The 23,221-nt window shown below is 34.1% G+C and overlaps 3 protein-coding genes and 2 long non-coding RNA genes across 5 annotated transcripts in view; 1 reads left to right on the forward strand and 4 right to left on the reverse strand.

The window, feature by feature from the left end:
- Window positions 1-2,743, reverse strand: part of LOC123699281 (adenylate cyclase type 10-like) — a 29,390-nt gene extending 26,647 nt beyond the window's left edge. Inside the window, exons 1-6 of the mRNA XM_045646206.1 lie at window positions 2,599-2,743; window positions 1,954-2,229; window positions 861-1,081; window positions 722-788; window positions 558-644; window positions 71-290 (exon numbers count right to left, since the gene is read on the reverse strand). Of these exons, the coding sequence (XP_045502162.1) occupies window positions 71-290; window positions 558-644; window positions 722-788; window positions 861-1,081; window positions 1,954-2,229; window positions 2,599-2,692 (965 nt within the window). The 5' untranslated portion in view covers window positions 2,693-2,743. The remainder of the gene's footprint in view (window positions 1-70; window positions 291-557; window positions 645-721; window positions 789-860; window positions 1,082-1,953; window positions 2,230-2,598) is intronic.
- Window positions 2,744-4,826: 2,083 nt separating this feature from the next.
- LOC123699206 lies at window positions 4,827-6,372 on the reverse strand. The gene is made up of 2 exons (XR_006752499.1): window positions 5,944-6,372; window positions 4,827-5,440 (listed from the first exon to the last, which is right to left on the reverse strand). It is a non-coding gene; the product is annotated as an uncharacterized LOC123699206 (long non-coding RNA).
- A 2,638-nt stretch (window positions 6,373-9,010) lies between these two features.
- LOC123699205 (RNA-binding protein spenito) lies at window positions 9,011-13,094 on the reverse strand. Its single transcript, XM_045646105.1, has 2 exons — window positions 12,949-13,094; window positions 9,011-12,850 (listed from the first exon to the last, which is right to left on the reverse strand). Exon 2 carries the CDS (start codon window positions 12,822-12,824, stop codon window positions 10,578-10,580), a length of 2,247 nt encoding a protein of 748 aa, XP_045502061.1. The 5' UTR covers window positions 12,825-12,850; window positions 12,949-13,094; the 3' UTR covers window positions 9,011-10,577.
- Window positions 13,095-16,420: 3,326 nt separating this feature from the next.
- On the forward strand, window positions 16,421-19,091 carry LOC123699244 (peroxisomal membrane protein 11B). Its single transcript, XM_045646153.1, has 4 exons — window positions 16,421-16,587; window positions 16,853-16,943; window positions 17,049-17,164; window positions 18,365-19,091. The coding sequence occupies exons 2-4, from the start codon at window positions 16,885-16,887 to the stop codon at window positions 18,907-18,909; spliced, it is 720 nt and encodes a 239-aa protein (XP_045502109.1). The 5' UTR covers window positions 16,421-16,587; window positions 16,853-16,884; the 3' UTR covers window positions 18,910-19,091.
- Window positions 19,092-20,017: 926 nt separating this feature from the next.
- On the reverse strand, window positions 20,018-20,977 carry LOC123699355. The gene is made up of 2 exons (XR_006752509.1): window positions 20,618-20,977; window positions 20,018-20,197 (listed from the first exon to the last, which is right to left on the reverse strand). It is a non-coding gene; the product is annotated as an uncharacterized LOC123699355 (long non-coding RNA).
- Window positions 20,978-23,221: the final 2,244 nt, after the last annotated feature.

A 23,221-nucleotide genomic window follows, 5' to 3' on the forward strand; every position in this document is an offset into this window, starting at 1 on the left:
CACGCGATGGGAAATCATCATCCAAATTTTAAAAGCGATGAAATCAGATTATAAATAGGTATACCCTCACCAGCAGACAATTTTGTAAGCATTGTCAACGACTTCAATAAGCACGTCCTCAGTGACACTTCTCGTAATGATATTCAAGAAGACCACGACTACGTGTCGTATCTCTGTGAGGAAATCCATGGGCTCGTCGTTGTCTACAGCCCTTATTATTGGTGGGACCATGTAGCGACGTAGCGCTGACCACCAATCACTTCGCATTGCTGTTATTAGAGCTGGTCTCACTGTGATTATTTGAAACCAGTTAGATATGTGCTATATGATTTATTTTATAGGATCATGCTACGGGTATCGACAGGATGATAGAGCTATTATGATTGATTAAATTTAATAAGATACGTCATACGATATGGTCATAACGCGTTGATCTAAGCGCGTATACCCAACATACGAGTAACATTTTAACAATTAATAACTAATAATGAATAATGTACCTGTAGTTATTATTTATGAGTTAGTAAAAGCTTTGAAAAGTAGTCCAGACTTCTTACGTGAGAACTCTCTGTAGTTAATTCCGGTTAAAGAATTTCCCTCCATTTGGGGACAGTCCAAATAAGGTGGCATGAGTAACTCGGGATCTAAAGAAATGTTTACCAACTTCAAGAATCATTTATAAAGGTATAAATCATAGGCTTCGTAAATTAATTGTACGTACCAGGATGCACACTAACAGACGAATGCAACTTTTGTACTCGTTTCCACGTGGCACCAACACCCAAAACCTGAAAAACTCAACCTTATTTCAACAACGCGAAGACAGAAAATGCTTCAACATTAATCCTGCACTTTCTTGCCTTAGTGTGTCTCCCATCACCACAAGGTTGGGTGCAATATTCCGATTCGTTCACATACATCCAAGCACTAGCGGAGGTGAGGACATCTCCCGCGGTACTCATGTATTCCGCCATCTTTACATCCCAGACCGGTTGGCCCACGATCACGTAGTGGGATTGACACTGCTCATGCCCACCGATGATTGAGAAATGGGATAGACCAGCGGAGATCGCGATTTTGACTAAAAGTATGGAATAGTGATCCAACTAAGAATAGGATCGACTTATTGCCATCATAGCTGTTAATTCAAAACAAGATTGGCAATAACGTTTATAATTACTTAACTTAGATGTAAGAGTCGGGCAAAATAAAATACCTAAACCATAGTTCAGGATACATCGCCCATTTTTGCAAGTGACTACTATCAAGCTAATTTTCCGTTTGTAGCTTTATTTTGATGAGACGCCCAATAATTTCATGTACGAAAGTCTCAATTGTGGTAGCTAACAGAGATAACAAGGATAAAAAAATTTGATGTGATGGTTCTCAAATATTTATTACTAACTGAATTTTTTTTTTGTTCAATCTCAAGATAATTACCTAAATTATTCGAAAAAATATTTGTCCTACAAAATCTATGGTTGGTTCAAAGAGTCCCCCTTTCCAAAGTGTATCGATAACGAGGTCATCATAAATGATTACTAACAAGCTGATTTTTATATATATATTCTTAACTAGTTAATGTTTATATAATTCAACAGACATATTGTCCTACAAATTGCGTAATAAATATTTGAGAACCATCAAATCAAAATTTTTTATCCTTGTTATCTCTGTTAGCTACCACAATCGAGAGTTTCGTAGACGAAATTATTCGGTGTCTCATCAAAATAAAGCTACAAACGGAAAATCAGCTTGATAGTAGTCACTTGCAAAAATGGGCGATGTATCCTGAACTACCATGTCAATAACGGTTTAGGTATTTTATTTTGCCCGACTCTTACAAACTTAAAGGACTTAAAGGATTTTTTTACTAACTTGTATTTTTCAAGTGAGAGGTTTCATGTGAAAATATTTATAAATTCGCAAAGAATACCTTTAATCAATTCTAACCTTTTAGAACCACGCCAACATCAGTTATATACCGTCCGTAATTTTTTTGAATCAATAATCCACAGTCAATCGCGGTATGGACGACATCTTGCATATTCAGCTTGGGAGACTTTTTCCACATGCAAAGAAATGCATCTCCAGAGAATTTAAGAACGTCTCCTTTATGTGTGAGTATTTCTTGGACCATAGCCCCGATATATAAGTTAAGAACTTGCGTAAGACGAGATGGACCACCCTGACCAGCTTTTGTGTAAGTTTCGCAAAGATCAGTAAAACCTATATAGTTACATAGATTTATATAAGGATTAATGAAAGTAACTGCGCAATTCATTTTATCTAAGTCTACCTATATTGATAAATTTGGATATTATAATAATTATGAGCTCGTTTCGTTCTCGTCGGATAAATGGGCACAGTTCAAATTCGTTAGTCTTTAATTCATAAATGGATTGCAAGACAAAAATTACTGAAATAATTAATAATCATTATTAAGATAAAACGTTTAGTAGCCACATCACACATTATATATATTAAATTTCTATCGGATACTGCCCGAAACAATAGATGGTGGGTAGTCTCTAAAGTAACCGTATTTGGTAGGCCGTAGTAGATATAATAGAAAGAAAGAAATGAAATCCTTATTACCAGAGACATCTATAAACATAAGGGCTGTTTCGTAACACCTGACAGAATAGTCCGAATGCTTATAAATTATTTCATCCGGCACTAGTGACGCCATCACAGCTACACGCTTGGCTTCGTGTACATCGCTCCAACTTCCAGTCACATTTTTCAATCTATTAGAAATTATTATTAAACAAATCGATTATTTTTTAATCCACAATATTGTATGAAAATATAGTGGAAATGAGACACAATATAATAATATCGAGTTCAATGTATGGCTTTTTAGTATTTACTATTTACTCACATAAAGTAATACTGAGTTCAATCATCAATGTATAGCTATTTACTCACATTTTGTAATATTTAGTTCAATGTATGGCTATTTACGTGGATACTACCTATTTACCTGTGAAGGATTTGAGTTCACACACTTGCGTAGAAATAGGTATTCGTGCGATGAACACAATATGTTTGAACTGAATTATTATTTACTAGCTGTGCTCCGCTCCTGTTGGTCTTAGCGAGGTAATGGAGGCTATTTATTACCTCCTATTTATTCCTCGATAAATTTAATGGGCTATCTAACACCGAAAGATTTTTTCAAATCGGACTTGTAGTTCCCGAGAATAGCGCGTTCAAACCAACAAATACTTCAGCTTTATAATATTAGTATAGTTAGATAACTACCGATATTTATACCTATCTTACTTATTGCATGTAATTAAAATCTGTCCCTGTGTATGTTGCAGTAAAAAACGATTATTATATCTTCTGTTTTCATACATTCGAAAAATAAAATCTAACACAAATGGTTGCTCCTTCTGCTCTTTGTTGCGATGTCTTTCTCTCGGCGGCAGCATTTCTGCAGGAATAACACTCTTACTGATGGACTCACGATGAACTCTCTTCAACGCTGTTAAATAGGCTTTGTTTCGACTTTCAATTTCGGTATCTTTTCCATCTATAATAATTAATAAATAATCTCAACTTTAATTTTATGTTACTGTCTGTCCAGTTAACATTACATGGCAGGTAGGTGGTAACGTTACGTACGAAATGATAGTAACAAATTTATAGAATAATGTAATAAATTATACCTTCAGACTTCATTTCGAAAGATTTATAAGATTTATAATAACTTAAACTTAATCTTGAATATGTGCGATAAATGAAGGTAGGTAGTTTTCATAATGACATTCATACCAACGTTCATTCACCGTTTATTTGTCAAACGTAGCTACACGTATATATAACCTTGGTATAACCTGTGCCAAACCTGTGCGTATAACAAATGAAATAAACATAGAGCAAAAAGTATGCGCCACGCAAGAGGCCACGAAAGAAGTCTTGAAGATGCAGTTCTGTCAGGTTCTGTCGGTGCCAAGCAAGAAGCATATAAAGGTATTATATCTACACTGGAGATTGCACTATGAACATTAAATTGTCACAAGAAAATATGACCTTGAATGACGCCTGTATGTTTTTTTATCTCTTTCACACCACTTGGCAAGTTGCGTTGCTGTAGTTGAAACATTCAACGTTAAGCATTATGCCGCTTATTGCGCTCTAGTGCTGTAATTGGAAAACGCACTTTGTCGGTGCTTAAAATAATGTTGCCAGTATTATTGAATTTAAATGCCGCCAGATTTTAGGCAATTTGAAAAGATATATAAAAAGTATATTATATTCCAGTTATAGCCGGCACGTAACTTGACAATATCTTAGTGTAGTAGGGGCAGCTTGAGCATCTAAAATGTACTAAAACTTCATGCGTAAGCTTCCTCCACTATGCCAAAAAAATATTGTGGTGGTGGTTTCCTATTCCATTTGTTTTAAAATGTAATACTTCGTTTCATCATATGGTTAATGGTTCACAGTGGTTCTTAGAAAGCAACTCGTAATCTTTTTATACAAAATTTCCATGGTCATCTCAATGTTAATGAAATAAAAAGAATTGAAAAAGAATGATCTCTCCACAGCACGGAACTATATACATACTGGAACCCACACTCCCAAAGAAAAAGTGCAGTCAAGAAATTTGACCTTGAAAATTATCGTTTCCCCTCCGTCTCTTTCTAGCTAGGATGAGTCATGGAAATATATATAGTATATCTATATTTCCGTGGGGTGAGTATAAAGATAAAAAATTCAGGATATTAAGGAAAAAATTATGGACACATCAATTTTATTTGTATAAAAATTTTACTGTAATACTAGATTTAAGAATTAATGAAGTAAAATATCAATGCGTTTTAATTATATTTATTTATCATTACAATGCCAACTGCCTTTACAAATTTGCAAATTATAAGATACAATAACAATAAAAAATAACGAAATCGGTTCACTGAAAATATTTTAATTATTCCATACCCTTTAGTATTTAAATAGTTTTAAGAGTACTCGAAATATGAGATCGTGGTCTTGCGCTTCCCTATGATACAATAAAAAACAAAATATATAATATATTCAGGGTGTAATCGTTAAGTGCACACTTAACGATTACACAGGTGATTATTCCGTAACTATTGCAGGTATCAAAAAACTTTAAACCATCGATATGAAACTTTACGTAATGAGTAAAATAACAATAATAACTTTTTTTAATATAACGAGAAATATCTAAAAATGTAACTTTAAACCCTCCCATACATTTTATTTCCCGTAACGTATATATTACGTTCCCACTGCTGGGACATGGCCTCCTATGAGGTTACAGGCAACATCCACCGCACTGTCCAAGTGCTGGTTTAAAATGAATGTTGCATAATATCATCGCTTTTTCAAAACAGGATATTTTTAATTCTACTATATTTAGCTATTTAGCCATGTATTACGTTCCGCTAGATTGGACGGAAACCTGTAAAGAGAAAAGAAGATTATTTGCAAAATATAAAAAATGTCATTTAGATACAGAAAACACAAAATTTGTGCTGTTGGCTAGTGCTTCTATTTCAGTAGGTAGGTACTATATATTATGTACTTTGAGTTTTTGATTTTACAATATATCATTATATAAAAGTAGTAAACAACGTTTTTATACCATTAACTGTCACGCCAATTAAGACGTAGCCAGTGGAGAAAGACTTCTCCTTTTCTTTTACCTCATATAAAATACCGTACCGAAATATATTATATACACAATTTTATAAAGTATGGACACCCTAGTCTAATATTTACTACAATCATGAAACATTTAATAATAAGCAAATAACGATGTTAAATGGAAAAAACCTAATCGTAATTAACATTATAATCACAATTTCGATCTATTATTCCAGATTTAACAACAATTAAAGTAGAAATATTACTAAACTACAATTTTACATGAAGCGTAGTTTATGGATGGCTTTTTGTACTTACGAATGAAATATAATATCACATCCTGGCTGCCACTCACTTTTGCAACCGCGCACAATATATTTACAATCATTTCTATTAATTTTGGCTCAGAATAATTCCAAAATACAAGAACAAACTCACGAAATGAATATAAACATCCGCCATTTTGCAGTAAACATTATTTGACACCTAGAATTGGGGCTGCCGCGCAACGATTTTCATAACATAATTCAAAATATGGGAAAAAAATTATGAGCGTGCTCGATAAGCAATCCATTTTAAAAGTTGTAAACCTTTGTTATTTCAATGGAAAAGCAAACCTGCATGAATCTCGTTTAAATTTCATTTTTTTATTAATGATTTTTGTCATACAGACCTATTATACTGACAGTCGATTTTTAATGCACGTCAATAGGGGAAAAAATTACAATCACACTGGCTACCCTATGGGGAAAACAGGGGTTACTTGCGGTCATTCTATCAGTTTTTTATTTTTTCTTAGGAGTTTGGGTTCGTATGACTATAGTTCCATGCTCCACAGACATCTTGCCATGAAGAGAAAAAAAATCAATATATGCCAAATTTAGTTCCTACCTTCGCCGTGGGACTTCTTTCATGGCACAGGCTACATAGAAAAATTGTCAACATATTATTTCCAAGTTGTTCAAAGTCACAAAAAATTTAAATACATATTCCGACGGCGACTCAATATGCCATCATTTTCAGCAACTAATTAATAATTGGATTAATAATTCAAACATAAAACCGATTTAACCTTTTGACCGCCAGAGCAAAAACGCATCGCCGTGCCCTCCACGCCAAGCCACAAATTCAATGAGATAACCTTGAAAATAGTAGGGAGTCCAAAATGTTATCGATAAACATAATAATTCACGTCTGAATATTTGAATAAACAGCTTATAACACAAAAATAATATTTATTTAACCTCATCTCCTACTGTAAAAACTTAAGACCACATTTATAGCAACTATCAACAAAAAAAATCAACCTTTTGAGATACAAAAATACATATAAAATTGCAGCAAGTTACAGCACTATTCTCTCTCAGTTACGCCCCATTGGCATGTATACATGCCAATGGCGCGGGCAACCATCCTTTTTTTTATAATCTCTCGCTTCTGATTAGGGATGTGTAGCTGTATATTATTATAACTTATCGAGTTTATTTATTAAGTTTATATGAACTATAGGTATTATTGTGGAGTGTTTATTTGTAAATATCAAAACAACTATTACCTTTAAATAAAGGGAATTGCATTAAAACTACATATTTATTTTCCAATCATTTAGTTTAATACTTGAGTTATTACAAATACTAATTATATGTAGGTACCTATTTAGGTCAATTACCATATTTTGATATGACATAGCGACAATTTGTATCATAAGAATATTCTAATAAAGGCACTGATTATACTTATTAGGTAATAAATTTTGAAAACTGCTAAACAGGTAAGTACCTACAGATTTTTAGAGATATTTATACATTTTGGACCTAAGCGAATTTTTATCATTACATGGACAATAAATATTATGCTAGAACGCATACATTGTGTTTGTGACGATAAAGTAAAAAATAATAAAAAATCAACAATTGTATATAATCATTATGTTCATTAGCAGCCTTGTATTTACCTACCTATCTATATAATTATTATGCTCATTAATAGCCTTGTACTTATTTGATTATAACTACTCGATAAAATATTTTTGCAACTTTCCGCACTTAACAACACGGCACGCGCTTACGACGTCACCAGTCCGACATCTATTCATGTCAATGGCGCAGAAGGGATTGCATATCGATACTGTGCTAGGGATGCGCATGATTGGCGAAAAGGAAAATATTCAAATCAACAATATCCACAATATAGACAATATGGTATTATACCAAAGAATGTAGTATTTACCTTTTTTCTCAGTGACTAAGCTTATATATTTTTTTTGTAGTATTTACAAAAATTAAGCGAATTAGAGTAATTTCGCTGAAATTTTAATGAAGTTACTTGAATATTACACTACATCACTAGTAGGCACGTATACATGTCATTGGCGCGAGAGAACATGCTTTTTTAGCCATTAATTAAGTTATTTTTTGTCATCAAATATTTGAATAACTACTTGGCAATTTTGTTTACTGTGTACAATTATGTAATAACTGGGGATTCAGTTCATAAACTGTATAAATAAAACACGTAAAAGTAAAGGTTTAATATGTTTATTTTGTATTTATCTATGATCTGTTTCTTGGCATGTATAGGTGTCGTTGGCGCACAGGGCACAATTGCGCATGACATCTATAGATGTCATTGGCGTTCAAAAGGTTAACTACAAGATAACCGAAATAAACATTTTATATCACACTATTCAACATAAGATTCAACTGTGTAACAAGTATTTTACATTTCATTAAAAATAAATTGATAAAATTCAGTATTTTAATACTATGTATTGATAAGCATTTTCTAAAGGTAATAAATATGTGCAAGAACTATCTAGAGATATTCGTTCTTGACTATTTATTCTGAATCTCCAGCTGTTTAAATATGAATCATTCAGGTATTTTATAGTAAGTATACTTAATCTACCTTCGTAGGTACTACTAAGAGTTAGTTATTATATGTACTTAGTTTTTGTATTCCTATGTAGGTATATTAAACAGAGTTAAAATATTTATCAGTTTGTCGGATACATACTAATCTGACCCGTGTTCCTTTTACAACTTGATAATTATTGCAAATAAAAAAAAGCAAACAAGTTGTTCCTATTAAATATAATTTAAAACTAAATGATCCAAATACATTAGCTGCCTTGTTATGTGTAGGTATATGAAATTTAAATACAAGATCACAAGATGTATTGTTTTTTTTAATATAGGTAGTATGCTATAGCTAAGATTAATAACCTACACCAGGTTCAGATTATTTACATTAGAAATGTATAATTTGCAAAATTCTCCTATTATGTAGGTACTAATAAACATTATGCCTTTATGAATAAGAACAACAGCTGTTGTAACGGTTGGCCGAGTTAAGTGAAGAGAGATATTAAGTAAAGACCAAGACATTACTTTAATTCATTTATTTTTCACATAATTATGAATTAATGAACACTTATCTAAAAAAACATATCACCAGCACTTTCCTGCGACGACTTCACTGAAAATACAAATATATGTTATTTGTGTAAAATTAACCCTACTACTACAAAAAAAGTACCTACATAATATGTAGTTTAAAACTTGTTTTTTTTTTTAATGTAAGTACGTAGGTAGGTATCTAGCACAAATAACTCCATAATTATTGGAAATAGGAAAACTTAGTTTTTATAATAATGACTTTTTTAATATAGACTTTAAGCCTGAATTAAATGTGACTACAATGCCATTTGATTATTTTCAGCTATTGAAATTTTGCCAGGAGCAAAGGTTGGAAACACTGCATTTTAATGCTTATCATAGAAAGTTAAAGTAGTTGTGTGCAACCTGATTCAAATAGATATCACTAGGTATTAAATCTTGCATATATGATAAAGGTCTATGAGATCACAATATCATAACCTTTATGGCTATGAAGCCATACAAATTTTAGTTTCATTAACTTGTTTAAATTTGGACTTAATAAATCAAGTTTATGGACATAGTCCAATATGAATTTTATATAATTATTCTGCTCTACTACTGTAAAAATCATCAGTCATTTTGTAATATACTTACCAAAATACTTACATAATTAGTTGAATGCATCGGAACTGGAACGGATTGTAGGTTAAAATAATGACGTCATTTAGTTAATTAAAAATATTTCAATTTTAAGGTATTCCTAACTATGCAATCATTAATATTATTGCGATTGTTTAAAATAATAAGAATAGTAATCAAATTATTAAAGAACTTCAGTTACTATAAATTACAGAACAAGCAAAAACAGTTTCGTAAAATCACTATTCATTTTAACTTTAAGTTTTATAGAAAAAGATGAAAAAATGTTCTATTTCGTGATTCTAAACCCTATATCACATATAATTACTTACTCAGCAATACTTCACCCACTATGACCACTGTTTAATTTATTTATCTCCCATTGGGCTGCACTAAACACAAACTAAAGCACTATGCACTTTAAAAATAAAAATTTCTTCCAAATCAATATCAAGCCCAATGTCAATTCTGTAATAATTGAACAACACCTGCTCACTAAAGGCACTTAACTAAACTGCACTTAGTATCACATCTCACAAGGTACAAAAAAACAACAACTTTGTTTAATATTATCTATTTGTGTTCACACACACTACACATCACCTGACATACACTGATTACTACACTATAACTCAAGTTTGTTCCTTAAATACACAAGTATGTTTCAAAAATACTCTAGCAAAACTAAATTATAAATATATTATATCTTGCGATAATTATTGCTTTACACATTAAACTGTGACAATCACAGCACTTTCACAATCAAAATATATTTAACCTTCACAATTTCTTTTACAAACACATCACAATGAAGCAGCACTACACGTCACAAGTTATATAATAAAAACTATTTGTTTACTATATCATTAAAACTTTAGAAAGAAACTTAAACTAATGCATAAATGTCTAGGTTTAATACATCATGACGTAAATTTAGGCAGACCCTCCCCTCACCACCACAATAACCAAATGGTCCTCTTTAAGGCTTTCCTCAGTCAAGTTATGGCAAGTCCTCTTTAATAATTCTGTAGAAAATTCACATGGTGGGAACGAGTACAACACTCCAGTTGCCTCTGTTTCTTTATTCAAAAGAGATATAACTCCTGCAGCTTCTTTTTGTTTCAAGTATGAGACCAAATTGCGCATAGGCCTGGTTTGTATACTGGCATCATCGTTTGATATGGATGCCGTTGAACCTGCCACACCCAGGAAAATTGCATGGGAACTGGATGTAGCAATTCTCTTCTGTACATCATCCAACTTAGGCTGATCCAATCTTAGCCTCTGTGTAATTCTTAGTTGATTTTTGCCATCTTCATCCTTCATGAGGCTGTCAATAATTTCTGAATCACCATCAGTGAGATGAAACTTAGTAGGGAATAAAGAATTTTTCAGAATTAATGCCCCATTCCAAATAGTGGTTGCTTTGCGCACAACTTCAGGAAGTGTTCGTGCTGAAGATAGCATTCCACCGCTTCTTCGAGGTGAACCATCTGAATCACTGTCTGGGGATCGGCGACGTGGTGATCTGGAACGTGAACGGTCTACTCCCGGCTCTCGCGAACCAGAGCGACGAATGCGACCTTCATATTCACCTTCTGGCGCTCTTCGCCATTCCTCATCGCGATAATCACCTGTTCCGTGATATACACCGCGATACATTCCTCGACCACGCCCACGATGGCCTCCTCTACCTCTATAAGAACCACCATAACCATAGCTGTCATCCCATGTTCCCTCATAACCCTCATATCCCTCAACAGGGCGACCGTCTTCACCAACTGGTGGTACATATGGTTTTGGTCTGTAAGGCCCTCCAGTGCCAACATCTGCAAAATCAATTCTTAGCCGCCTGTCTGGTCCTCCTAACGGAAAACCTCTCATTTCTTTTACAGCAGCTTGTGCTGCGTCAATTGAATCATACAATATGTAAGCATGGGGTTCACCTTTAGCATATTCAATTTTTTTGATTGCGCCAAATCTATCAAATTCTCTTTCTAGCTGGGCAACTGAAGTCCAGGGGCCAAGACCTCCTACCCAAACTCGAGTCGTAGGAGTAGCTTTACCATATCCAATCTTACACTGGAATTTACCAATATACTGCCCTGACAGCTCTACCTTTGCTCTGTGTGCCATGTCCAATGTTTGATAACGAACAAATGCAAATGCATTTCCTGTTCCTGGTGGTGGCCTCTTAATATCAATGTCCTCAACAATTCCATAACGACCAAAAATACGACGTAATTCTTCATCTGATATGTTGATTTCCAAATTACCTGCAAATAAGGTTCGAGTGGCCAAGGGATCATCTTCAGGTTGGACGTGATGTAAATAATTGGGAAATTTATCTTTTTTGTTCTCAACTTTCTCAAATGGTGGGTGATGGGGTCTGGGCATATATGGCCTTGGCATGTAATGTGGGTGTGGAGGATGGTGCATGGGTGGACGGTGGTGCATCGGGGGACCGTGAGGACCTGCCATTGGATATTCATGCATTGGGGGTCTGAAGTCCCTATGGTGCGGAGGAACTGCTGGAGGAATACCATATGCTCTATCTTCAGGTGGTGGTCTGCGTCTCTCAGGTACAGGCGACCACGCATAAGAGTAAGGACGATCATAGTCAGGTGGAGTTATACTTCGTGGTCTACTTCTATACTCTGATCGGACAGGTTCGTACACAGGGTCAACAATAGCAACCTTATCATATAAAATGATTCTGGGTTTAGCATGCTTAGCATCCCTAGCATCTTCTGCACTGCGGAAGCAAACATAAGCAACCCTTTCATCTAATTCATGGGAAATTTTAATACTAAAGTCACCAAATTTCTTATACTCTCTATAAAGAGTATCTTTTACAATTTCGTCAGATGCTTTCGGATGTAGAGCACTGACGCAAAGAACCTTATAATACGGTCGCACAGATTCCTCTCTTACTTCGCGAGACCTAACGTAATCATCTCGATGAGGAGACATGTACCGACCGCGGGGACTCGGCGAACGAACTCGCCTTCTCACTCTTTCTGGTGTAGCACGCTCATCAGAACTATCGTCATACCTCCCTATGCTACTACGCGTCCTTTTCGATCGCGGCATACTGTCCCTAGACGAACTCCTCTTCATATTGCGAATTTTCACCGTTATACGATCTCTATCTCTATCGCTACGCGGTAAGCCGATCATGAAAGCTCAGTACGATGAACCACTATCTGAAATGCACAACATTACACGTCACTTCAAAATGTCGTCTTGTTCCAGAAAAATTTATCGCCTCACTTTATCAAGTCAGTATAGTCTAAAGTCTTACCACAAAACAAATAAAGGACCGATATCACTTTCAAAGGTCACAAAACTCCACCGCCTCACTAAATAGTCGCTAAACTAAGAAAACAAAAAAAATTAAACGAACTCGCACAAATACCACGATCAACAGAGCTGAGAGCATTGAATTCCTGTTTCACATCGAAATTCGAAAGTTTGATTTCAAAATGGCTGCTTGATGCATCACCTCTTCAAGATCGCCACTTCGATCGAGGTCAGGTGCCATAGAGTAAATTGTTTTGAGTGGTAAAGTAGCCTACTCACGATTCAATTTCAGTAAAGTAGCCTACTCACGATTCAATTTCAGTAACAATCTGTTGACACACCCCGTTTTCCAATTACAGCACTAGAGCGCATTATGCGGCATAATGCTTAACGTTGAGTGTTCCAACTACAGCAACGCTTCGCACAATCGAGCACTCTTAAAATTAATGCGCGTGAATTGATGCGTGCAATCGATTTATCATTAATTGTTGGAAAAAAATTTAAAGCTTTCGTTTCATTGTAGTTTTTTCGATATAATCAAAGTTAATTCAAATTGTGTTAAAAAAATAAATATAAGTATGGATGAAGGTAAAAACATTGAAAAAAATGTTAATGAAATAATCAAAATCCAAATTACTTAAAATAACCGTAAATAGTTTTCAACCAATTATTATGTATACCACTTTATTTACACATTAATGAGGTTGTTGCTAACTCTATGAATATTTTTTTTTCAACACTGAACTTAGCGCAACCTGCTGTTGCGTTTCACGTTCCAATTAAGCATCAGCATAATTCGGCATTGTGCGCCACTGAGTCGCATTATGCTCTGTAATTGGAAAACAGCCACAATCTGCAGTGAGCTGACAGATTGTGTCGTGAATAGTATAGTTGAGGGCACGTTGGGGGCGTAACCCAACATGTTGCGTATTGGATCGGCGCGGAAGCAACCCGACAAATTGTCTTAGCAGATTGTGTGCGTGTTGAAACGTGAGTATTGTGATTGCTCCAATCTCGCAGTGTTACCAACTCTCAAAAATATTTATCCCTAAAGTTTGTGTCAAAAACCCCTAAAAACGCCTAAATTATTCAGTTGTCCCCCTAAAAAAACATACAAATATAAATTCATGATGATTTAGAAATAATATGCTGTAATATGTTTCAAAAGTCTTTTTATTACAAGTTATTTAATACATAAAATATTTCGTCTTCATCTGAAGATTCAGCGTTTTTGAAATCATACATGTTGAATAAATTTAACATTTTATTGGATGGATTAAAATATGTTGTACAAGATCCACCATTTCAATTTAATGTAAATCGGACCATCATGATGCTTTGCAAAATTTTATTTAATTACGTACTGGATGTCGCTATGAGTCGCTAGGTCAAGAAATAAATATTAAAACTAGTTATGTAATTATCAATTTAAAAATATTAAACAGTCAAAAAAAATCCCTAAAAATACCCCTAAAAATTTCAGACCCCTAAAAAATTCCTATCTCACTTATTTACCCTCTAAATCTGGGGGGAAAACCCCTAAGTTGGGAACCGTGCAATCTAGGCTCAATCGCGCAGCCGCGTTAATCGCAAAATGGCGGTTTTGAGATAAACGCGGGAAAGACATTTTTACATATTTGAGGAAGATGTTTATATTTTATAGCCGTTTATACTTTATAGCCCTTGAAATCTATCAATAAAATTGGAAAAAATACAAGCTTTACAAAGATAATTATCTTATATTTCATAAATTGTATATACATTAATAATGCGTATTATTGCGTTGAGGTTTAGCATCAGGCCAGGCATCAACGTTACGTGCACACGTTGTGGCAAGCAATCGCGGAATGAAATTGTGTCATCAGCAGTGTTGCCACCTTTTTTTTTCCGAACCCACATATTGGAGCCTCGTGGCCCACCAGAAATCCACTAAAGTAATCGGTCTTTAAAACCACCAGAAAAAACACTAAAAAATATCCAGAGACATGTAAATATTTTGTGCCCGTTGGTTAATTTTTTGCGAGTTATTTGTAAATAACAACAATTTTGAAGTAAGTAATTGACGTGACAACGTCTTAAATTAGGTTGCGGCTGGGAGTCACTTATGAAAAAGTGTAACGCTCGGTAACGTTACGATGAGTCACCGAAAGAGGCACGCGGGCATGGTTAGCCCGCCTAAGAGCGAGAGAGAGAGACATAAAAAGTCGTTGTCACGTAAAACTTTCGCCCGTATACCGACTTTACAGGCAACCAATTATTTTTATTTTTGTTACATTTAAAGATCATCTAGAAAAATCTGCTTCTTCTAGAGTTTCAGTACCTATGTGAAGAATAAATTTCTGTGATAGAAATTTTGGTGTGTATTGTGATTTGGGCATATTTAATGTAAAACCATATTACTTCACAAAATTAATTAAAATACGTCAAGCTAGAAGCTACCCGCCGCGGCCGCAGCGTAAAGCGTTGCCAATACGTAGGTACTGACAATTATTGTTTTTGTACACAAATACAGAATAAACATATAACCTTTTGAATCATCAAATCATAGGGCGTATTCAGAAAGAAAGCTTGAAACTTATAAGCGCTTATAAGCGCTTATCGGCGCTTATCGGCGCTGGTAACCCGCGCAGGAAAATATATGAACATGCGCCGATAAGCGCTGATCGGCGCCGACAAGTTCCAACAAGTTTCAACAAACTTGTCGGCGCCGATCAGCGCTTATCGGCGCATGTTCATATATTTTCCAACGCGGGTTACCAGCGCTGATAAGCGCCGATAAGCGCTTATAAGCGCTTATAAGTTTCAAGCTTTCTTTCTGAATACGCCCATACTTTATATCAATAGTACTTTATACCAATATTTGTCCGCTAAATGGGGGAGCTAAACCACCAGATCTAGTGGAAATTCCACTGAGTTAGCAACACTGGTCATCAGATTGAGGGTTGGATGAATCGTGAGTAGAGAACGCTCAATCGCGACTGCAACAAATTGTTTCAGCAGATTGTTGGTTGTGTTGAACCGTGAGTAGGGCCTTTAACTGGGCTACCCACAGGGGCTACCAGTATAAATATTATACTAAAACTTTTAAACTTATTTAAACAAATGCGATTTTCATTAATTTGTTGTGATTCAAATAAGAATTTAAAAGATATATTTATGAGACTGTCTAGTCTGGGATAATTTCTTTTTTATTCTCCTAGTACTCCGTACCTACTCTCGCAATGTCACGTTGTGGAAGATTTCAGCATAGTAGAACATATTATACCACTATTTAATTTAATACCTTTAGTTCTCTTCTTCGTTCTAGAGATATATAGTTCTCTTTAATCTATGATTTCAGTGTTACATGTTTTTTAATTTTTTTTTTCTAACTTTGACATATTATTTTTTACTCTGCGAATGCGACGTCTCTCTGTCATATGCATTGACAGCAGACAGAGTCAGCTGACAGCTGTCAGAGTGTGACAGAGATCTATCATCCATGATCCAACCATTTTAATATTATGTTTACTGTCTAAAATTATTAAATTATAATATTTCCAACGATTTAATAGTCTTCTTGGCTTATTATATGAGTTCACCAGTCATATATAGATCTCACTCAAGTTTATTTGAAACTTAACATTAAAAAATACAACGTGTAAGTACATTGCTACCTTTTAGAGTAGAACACAAAATTTTATTCTATAATATTCCAGTTTACTTGATGTTTCATTCCAAAAGCAAATAAACGAATTGATACATAAATAAAAATCAATAGTCATGATATAATCGTTTGAATTATTCTATTATTCAAATAATCGTAATACTTTAATCAGTTGTTTTTGAAGGTGATTTTCCTTATGTATTATCCTGGAATTAAAATGTATGCGTTTTGTATTGTTATTTGTATTAATCTGTTCCAGATCATGTTGTAAAATCTATTAATGATATTTTCATGATGGACATTGTCATAAAAATAAATAATCAGTCCAATGGGAGAGATAAACTTGCCAGGTCAGTGATAAATTGTGTTTTTATAAATAAAGCCATAAAATCGACTCCAATTTTTTACCATCTCTATGCATTCTAGAAATTAGCTGTTTTTTTTTTATATTCAAGGTTAATTCAGTATGCAAGTCGACTGGTCTGGCATCAATTAGAAAGGAGAAATGCAAATAAATACTCCATTGACAGAATAAAGAGCTTGGAAAGTAATTTAAGCTCATTTAGGAAAGGTTTGTTTTTATATTATTGTATATTTTTTTATATTATACAATTTCATTAACCACTTATGCCCGTTTTCACCAACAACCCGTAAAATTTAAGTGTCACCTAAGTCACTTTAGGGGATACCTAACGTAAAATTTGCTTTCACCGATGGATAAGTGTCACTTATATCGTTAGGTAGCCCTTAAAATTTAGGGGGTGAATATTCGATCCCCTAACATTTAAGTGACAGATATTTATCCTATTTAACGTATTAAAAATGGATAGCGACGACGACACAAATATTTAGAAGCAATTGAAGTTATAGAATTATAAAATAACCGAGTTTTGTTAAGGCGAACGCGAATTTACTGCGAAAGATCAAAAGGATTAAAAAAAATATGATGACAGATAAATTTTGTTCACGTTTTCTCTTTTCTGCCATTATTCTTTATACCTAATATAATTACAAACACCAAAGAAAAATAACACGAATCAAACAATGAATGCAACCGGCAACAAAATCAAAAAACCTAAATAATTTAATTCAATTCAATATTTTAGTTTATGGCAGTACTGCGTTGCCACAATTTTGCCAATGTCCTGTAGTGAATGGGTTTGTTCACGTCCAAAAAGTTCAAATTAGATCCAACAGTTTCAAATCAAGCGCAGATGATATCTACAACAAACATAAAAAACAACACAATATATAAATTATCCAACACCAAGTTAATATATGTATTAGTAAATATAGACAAACACTAGATAGGACTAATTATGTAATCAAGGGAAAAAATAATTTCACGAAGCAACTTGAGTCACGCGATGACATTGTCATTTGTCATTAAAAATGTCACTGTGAAGTTTGATTTTAGACAAAATATAAAAAGTTGTGTTTTTTTATGGTTTTATATATTTTTAAGGTAACAAACTCAATATTTACACATAAACTAAGTAAAATCAAGTGATTTTTCAACTAAATATCAATAGAATCCTATAGTCGATACACTTTTCGACTAACATTGCGTAGCATCCCCACACTAAACGTCACTTAACTAGGGTTCTCCTATTTAGGTGACCCTTAGGATGGTGAAACAGAATTTAGGTTAGGTAGTGATTTGAAGGGTCCCTTAAAATAAGGAACCCTTACTTAGGAGACTGTTTAGGGGTTACTGGTGAAATCGGGCATTAATCTGATATCATTTTATTTGTTATTTTTTTTTTTTCAGTTTTAAGACTTGGAAGATGTGTTGACATATGCTATACAGCATTGAACTCACTCAACATAGAAGATCCGTTTTTAAGAATTTCATTAACTATAAGTAAAATTGCTCATGCATTATTTCTCTATGCAGATCATGTTGTGTGGTTGACAAAAAGTGGATTTCTTAAAACAGATTCTGACAACTGGAATCGCACTGCAAACAAATTTTGGTTAATATCAATTATTGCCAATTTAGCTCGTGATTTCTATGAAATCTTACATGTTCTAGAATTGAATAGAACAACATTCCTCAGGCCCACAAACCTCATTGCAGGTTCAGTAAAGAATTTTGATTTACACGTCAGTATGAAACATTTGTCTGCTGTTCTTAGCTGTCATAAAGATATCTTCATAGACACATTAAAGAATTCTTGTGATATTTTTATACCGTTAACTGCATTAGGGTTTACAAAGTTAAGCCCTAGTGCTATTGGTACACTGGGAACTTTATCGTCACTTGCTGCATTAATAACTTTAGTTAAACCTATAACAAAATTAGTGCCTGCGTGAAGTGATTGTTATAGCATTTTATTATTATGCTGTTCTATGTAACCTTACTTAAGTATGGTGGTATATTATATGGGAAATATAGTGGTGTATGATAATCATCAAAATAAATGATAATGTTTATTGTTATGTGATAACAAGGAGGAGCTAATAAAGGTGCATTAAATGGGGATTTGTACATGAAATGTGTTTTATTTATAACTTAGATTTGAACTTACCTAAATTTTCAAGCTCGGATGGTAATATAGATGATTTTCCTTAATAATTTAGATTAAATACAAGGCAGTAAAAAACAATGATTAGATATACTTTTGAGATTATAAAGTTTTTATACCATTATTACATACCTACCTAGAGTAGAGTCTAATCTATAACTAAGTTTATACCAGAACTGGACAAACGTGGGATAAACGAATGAAGAAAAAAGAACAAGTGATAACTGCGTTAAAAACAACCGACTTCAAACTTGCACTTGCAAAATTTACAAATACCTACAGACAAAAATGCTCATAAAATAAAAACTACTGGGACTATTCGAATAAAATTTTTATGGGACCAATTCGACACCATACCGCATCGAACAAAAAAAGAATCACGTAAATCGGTTCAGAAACCTCGGAGTAATCGGTGTACATACATAAAAAAAAAAAAAAAAAAATATATACCGGCCGAATTGATAACCTCCTCCTTTTTTTTGAAGTCGGTTAATAATGAACATTGAATCAAGTTAATATTCTATATATAAATAATCGCTAACATATTTTTATTCAAATAACAACATATAAATAGTCTTTTATTCGACGGAGTTGAATAGTTTTTGAGTTTAAATTCGGGGAAAAACAACACATTTCTTTTTATTCTGTGACGTTGTTTATGGCAATCATTGTCTGAATTGTAAAAAAAAGTTGTCAATTTTAAATCTGTCAAGTGTCAAAAGCTGTGCTGTGGTCAGAACGTAGACTGAGAAACTAATAGACAAAGGTACTCTGTAACCGCGACTGAGACAAAGATAGTTTGTCAATGTATAAGTTGAATGTTGCCACAGTATCCGAGCTCCCGGATGTTTTGGAAAGGGTAAATATTTTTAGGAGCAATTAAATAAAACCAGTTATGAGATTTTTCTTTTGTCTTTATAATCAATTTAGTAGATACAAAAAATATAAGCAGATTGATTATTGATGACGAAACACATTTCTTACTTTTTCATTGGCTTGTTCATATTTTACAATATTTTGTGAGAATCCAATCTTTTCTACCACTTCGATCCATTAATTACGTAGGTCTGGATCATCTGGAAACAAATCGATAAACATAGGTTAATAATAATTAATGCTCGCAGGTAGTTCAGGTTCTCTAAAATTATAAGTGTAATTTTATGTCAATCACAATTATTACTATGAGAAATAATAAATTAAAATATGTTTTCGATGCCGAAGTCTTCCCGAAACACTGGGTTATTATGGGATTTCATATTCATTTACTTTCGAGTTTCGCCATATTGTCAAATCAATATTTTTTTATTGATGATCGGGGTATTATTTTTCCCGACACTGGCAACACTTACTTGTTGATGTTTATAGGTTATTGAATGTAAAAATCGATATTACGCTAATATTTTCCTTGTTTTAACGCGACTTGTTGTTACTTTAGGCTAAAGTATAAATAATCATCACTGAGAAACTATAAATAAGGACAATAAAGTCGTACTTACGCGTGAAAAGACACAACGGCAATTTTCTTCTCACTATCGCTTATACATGCAATAACACGACAACGCACCATTCTATTTACTTCGATGTCTATATTAAGATAATTTCACCGTCTTTTCAATGTACTCGTATCGATTTTTTACTAAATAATATCCAAAATTCGAACACCAAGCACGATGAAGGCACGAACTGTCAAAGTTTGTTTCGCAACTCAAGTTGCGGATCTTGAAAAACAGGTTACACACTAAGGGACAAAAAATTGGGTATTTGTGTCTTTGTCTTATGCATTTGTTATGGTATTTTCGCTCTCTTTCTTGTGTAAGTGAGAAAGGTATCGTCATTGGGTCTATTAGTTACTCTGTCTACGGGTCAGAAGCAATGACTCAAGTAGCCTACTCACGATTCAATTTCAGTAACAATCTGCTGACACAATCTGCAGTGAGCTGACAGATTGTGTCGTGAATAGTATAGTTGAGGGCACGTTGGGGGCGTAACCCAACATGTTGCGGATTGGATCGGCGCGGAAGCAACCCGACAAATTGTCTCAGCAGATTGTGTGCGTGTTGAAACGTGAGTATTGTGATTGCTCCAATCTAGGCTCAATCAAGTAGCCTACTCACGATTCAATTTCAGTAACAATCTGTTGACACAATCTGCAGTGAGCTGACAGATTGTGTCGTGAATAGTATAGTTGAGGGCACGTTGGGGGCGTAACCCAACATGTTGCGTATTGGATCGGTGCGGAAGCAACCCGACAAATTGTCTCAGCAGATTGTGTGCGTGTTGAAACGTGAGTATTGTGATTGCTCCAATCTCGCAGTGTTACCAACTCTCAAAAATATTTATCCCTGAAGTTTGTGTCAAAAACCCCTAAAAACGCCTAAATTATTCAGTTGTCCCCCTAAAAAAACATACAAATATAAATTCATGATGATTTAGAAATAATATGCTGTAATATGTTTCAAAAGTCTTTTTATTACAAGTTATTTAATACATAAAATATTTCGTCTTCATCTGAAGATTCAGCGTTTTTGAAATCATACATGTTGAATAAATTTAACATTTTATTGGATGGATTAAAATATGTTGTACAAGATCCACCATTTCGATTTAATGTAAATCGGACCATCATGATGCTTTGCAAAATTTTATTTAATTACGTACTGGATGTCGCTATGAGTCGCTAGGTCAAGAAATAAATATTAAAACTAGTTATGTAATTAATAATTATCAATTTAAAAATATTAAACAGTCAAAAAAAAATCCCTAAAAATACCCCTAAAAATTTCAGACCCCTAAAAAATTCCTATCTCACTTATTTACCCCCTAAATCTGGGGGGAAAACCCCTAAGTTGGGAACCGTGCAATCTCGGCTCAATCGCGCAGCCGCGTTAATCGCAAAATGGCGGTTTTGAGATAAACGCGGGAAAGACATTTTTACATATTTGAGGAAGATGTTTATATTTTATAGCCGTTTATACTTTATAGCCCCTGAAATCTATCAATAAAATTGGAAAAAATACAAGCTTTACAAAGATAATTATCTTATATTTCATAAATTGTATATCCATTAATAATGCGTATTATTGCGTTGAGGTTTAGCATCAGGCCAGGCATCAACGTGACGTGCACACGTTGTGGCAAGCAATCGCGGAATGAAATTGTATCAGCAGATTGAGGGTTGGATGAATCGTGAGTAGAGAACGCTCAATCGCGACTGCAACAAATTGTTTCAGCAGATTGTTGGTTGTGTTGAACCGTGAGTAGGGCCTTTCATGCTGCGCAGTAATCGCAAAATGGCGGTTTTGAGATAAACGCGGGAAAGACATTTTTACATATTTGAGGAAGATGTTTATATTTTATAGCCGTTTATACTTTATAGCCCTTGAAATCTATCAATAAAATTGGAAAAAATACAAGCTTTACAAAGATAATTATCTTATATTTCATAAATTAGTATATCCATTAATAATGCGTATTATTGCGTTGAGGTTTAGCATCAGGCCAGGCATCAACGTGACGTGCACACGTTGTGGCAAGCAATCGCGGAATGAAATTGTGTCATCAGATTGAGGGTTGGATGAATCGTGAGTTGAGAACGCTCAATCGCGACTGCAACAAATTGTTTCAGCAGATTGTTGGTTGTGTTGAACCGTGAGTAGGGCCTTTATGGAATCCTATGGACAGGGCATAATGTTCTATACAAACGACTGATTATACAAATATCATGCATTTCGATACCGAAATAATAAAACGAATACTGTCTCTTTCTAACTAATGAATATTCTGCTAAGTGAAAATATATGACTATACGTCAGTCAGTGCTAATTCTATACCGTTTGACATTTGAAGTTAGCTCAAATACCTACTGTGGCCGGGCGCCATTTTATGTTCTCGTTATTATGATGTACATGCTCTGTCATTGCTCCGTAGTAAACATTGAAAAATAGTGAATATTTTTGTGATTGTGACAAACATTTGTGTCTGAAACATATAGAGTGGTCAAGGACAAATAGTGGCATAATACCAAAGCGCAGTATTGTGGGATGTGGCTCCGGAAAGAATGAAAACTAGAAAAGTTTGTCTTTGCACCGGTATGTATACGT

Source organism: Colias croceus, chromosome 17 (assembly GCF_905220415.1).
Source record: "Colias croceus chromosome 17, ilColCroc2.1".
Classification (NCBI taxonomy): domain Eukaryota; kingdom Metazoa; phylum Arthropoda; class Insecta; order Lepidoptera; family Pieridae; genus Colias; species Colias croceus.